The 2,156-nt window shown below is 36.5% G+C and overlaps 1 protein-coding gene across 1 annotated transcript; it reads right to left on the bottom strand.

Annotated features, from left to right (window-relative positions):
* Positions 1 to 747: 747 nt before the first annotated feature.
* LOC112181232 (pentatricopeptide repeat-containing protein At2g01740-like) lies at positions 748 to 1,555 on the bottom strand. The gene is made up of 2 exons (XM_024319668.2): positions 1,503 to 1,555; positions 748 to 1,237 (listed from the first exon to the last, which is right to left on the bottom strand). The coding sequence occupies exon 2, from the start codon at positions 1,204 to 1,206 to the stop codon at positions 748 to 750; it is 459 nt and encodes a 152-aa protein (XP_024175436.1). The 5' UTR covers positions 1,207 to 1,237; positions 1,503 to 1,555.
* Positions 1,556 to 2,156: the final 601 nt, after the last annotated feature.

Genomic DNA, 2,156 nt, shown 5'->3' with positions numbered 1-2,156 from the left:
TTGACACTTATAAGGGTCTTACACTATACTTCATTTCTTAGATGCTGTCTTTCGCGCACCAAGCTTTTTCCTGAAAACATGGTATAGTCAGCAGAATAAGTTGTTTAACATTGGAACAACCAAAGCCATCTCACTACATCCAAACCCAGGTCTCATTACCATCAGGAATTAAAATGATTTACTAACAGTCCTATAGACGTCTGATCACAGCCCCAGCTTAAATATCATCAATGTAAAGCATTACCTTTGTGCAAGTTCACGACTTTTAGCAACAAAATAAGAGAAACTAGGTACTGCTTCTAAAATAAGGCTTCTCTCCAGGCAAGTGGTATTAAACTGGATGAAGGAAAGCTTTATCTGCCTGTAGACTAATTTGATAGTCAAAACTTGAAACTATTAAGAAGAATTGAAGATGCTGCATTTATTATTGACTGATAATCTAATAACATGAGAATTACTATGTCATTCAACTGAAATGTGCAAAACTTACATAAATTCCCTTACGGTCAAATGAGAAAAGGAAAATGATTAAATGATAAATATTACCTTATAGGCAGAATCAGAGCACATTTCTTACTGATTTGAATTGATCAATAGAACAATTAACTTAAGAGAAAACTTATCAGACTAAAAGAAACATCTTACTTCAACCACATTAATTGTAACTCCCTGGCCTTCTCCACTGACTCCCGGCAGGCAATGGCGTCGAACACAGTCGTGTAGGAGGCAGAATGGGGCTTCATCCCCTTATCCAACATTTCCAAAAAAGTACTTCTTGGCATACCCAACGAAAGTGACATCAGAAGATGAGTCTTTTGCAAGTGCCGTGATGAGTATAGAGTAAGTAACCGAGGCAGGGGCGACAGCACTGGCTAACATGCTGTGGTACACCTTGAGAGCAGCCTTGGTCCTTCCGGCATAGGCATAGCACCGAATGACAATGGTGAAGACGGCCACGTCAGGCAGCACGGCCAACTCAGAGCGAGGCTTAAAGAGCTCTTTGGCTTCGTCAGGCATGCCGGAATTCGCCATAGAATCGAACACCAAAATCGCATAATTGTTAAGGGAGTCATAGTCACAAAGCATCTCAAACTGTTTTTTCAAGAAAATGTCCTCACAGTCATGGGTGGAGTCCTTGAAAACCTTCATTACATGTTTCTTGAGGTCATCGGAGGTAGAATTGGGGGAACTAGTACTGTCCTCCATTGATTTGATTTTTCACTGTAGTACTCTCTAGCTTTATCAGAAATTAAATTAGAAACAACAAAAGGAAAGAGACCCAATTTAGTCAAAGTGAAGCTGGGGTTTTCTGGTCTAAATCAAACAATTAATATGCCACCGCCAGAGTGTAAAAATCGGAACTTTACTAAAACCCGAGCGCAGAAAAGGAGAGGAAAAATCATAGAAATGAATTTAGGGTTTTCTATTAGAAACAAATTAAGTCAAGTAGAGCTAGTGTCTGAGATTTAGATGTAGGAAGACGATGAAAGAAGCTCACTCACCTTTCACCGATGATCTGCGGCGGAAGCTCTGAAGGATTGAAACTCTGCGTTTTGCTCCGGGGGGAGAGAACAGTACACCAAGCAAGAGAAATGGGACTTCAAGTTTCGAATGTCCAAAATATCAGACTTGTAAAGTGTTATGGTCTCAAGTCTCTACCCGCTAAAACTCTTTTTAATTTTTGGTTTATTTTCGATTAAGAAGTTTACGGATGAAACAGTTTCTTTCTGCTTTTTTTAGATTTCAGTTCCGTTTGTTTTGTGTTTTTTTTTGTTTTTAATTAAAAATGAAACAGTTGCTATCACAACCAAAACCTAACACCAACATTTTCATTTTTCATTTTTCATTTTCTGTTGAGTAATTTTTTTTTTTTTTTCATTCGTTTTCCTTTCTTTATTTTTCCTCTCAACAAACAACATCGATATTGAGTAATATTGAAAAGTACAATGAGTAGATGCAAAACGGCATCGAAATTAAACAAATACACTTTGATGATGATAATCTATACTATTATAAAGAGAAGTGCTTGCTCCCCAAAATTGAAATTTTTTACCATTTTAACCCTTATATATTAAAAAATTCTTAAATATAATTAATCAATGAAGATAATATCGTAAATTGTAAAATAGAAAAAGAATAGTAGAAAACATGGTAAT

This window comes from Rosa chinensis, unplaced genomic scaffold (assembly GCF_002994745.2).
Source record: "Rosa chinensis cultivar Old Blush unplaced genomic scaffold, RchiOBHm-V2 RchiOBHmChr0c11, whole genome shotgun sequence".
In the NCBI taxonomy this organism is placed as follows: Eukaryota; Viridiplantae; Streptophyta; class Magnoliopsida; order Rosales; family Rosaceae; genus Rosa; species Rosa chinensis.
This window is presented reverse-complemented; position numbering and strand designations above follow the sequence as displayed.

Bases quoted from the DNA above. Each gene is read 5' to 3' on its own strand.
- LOC112181232 (XM_024319668.2), bottom strand. From the start codon at position 1,206: ATGGAGGACAGTACTAGTTCCCCCAATTCTACCTCCGATGACCTCAAG.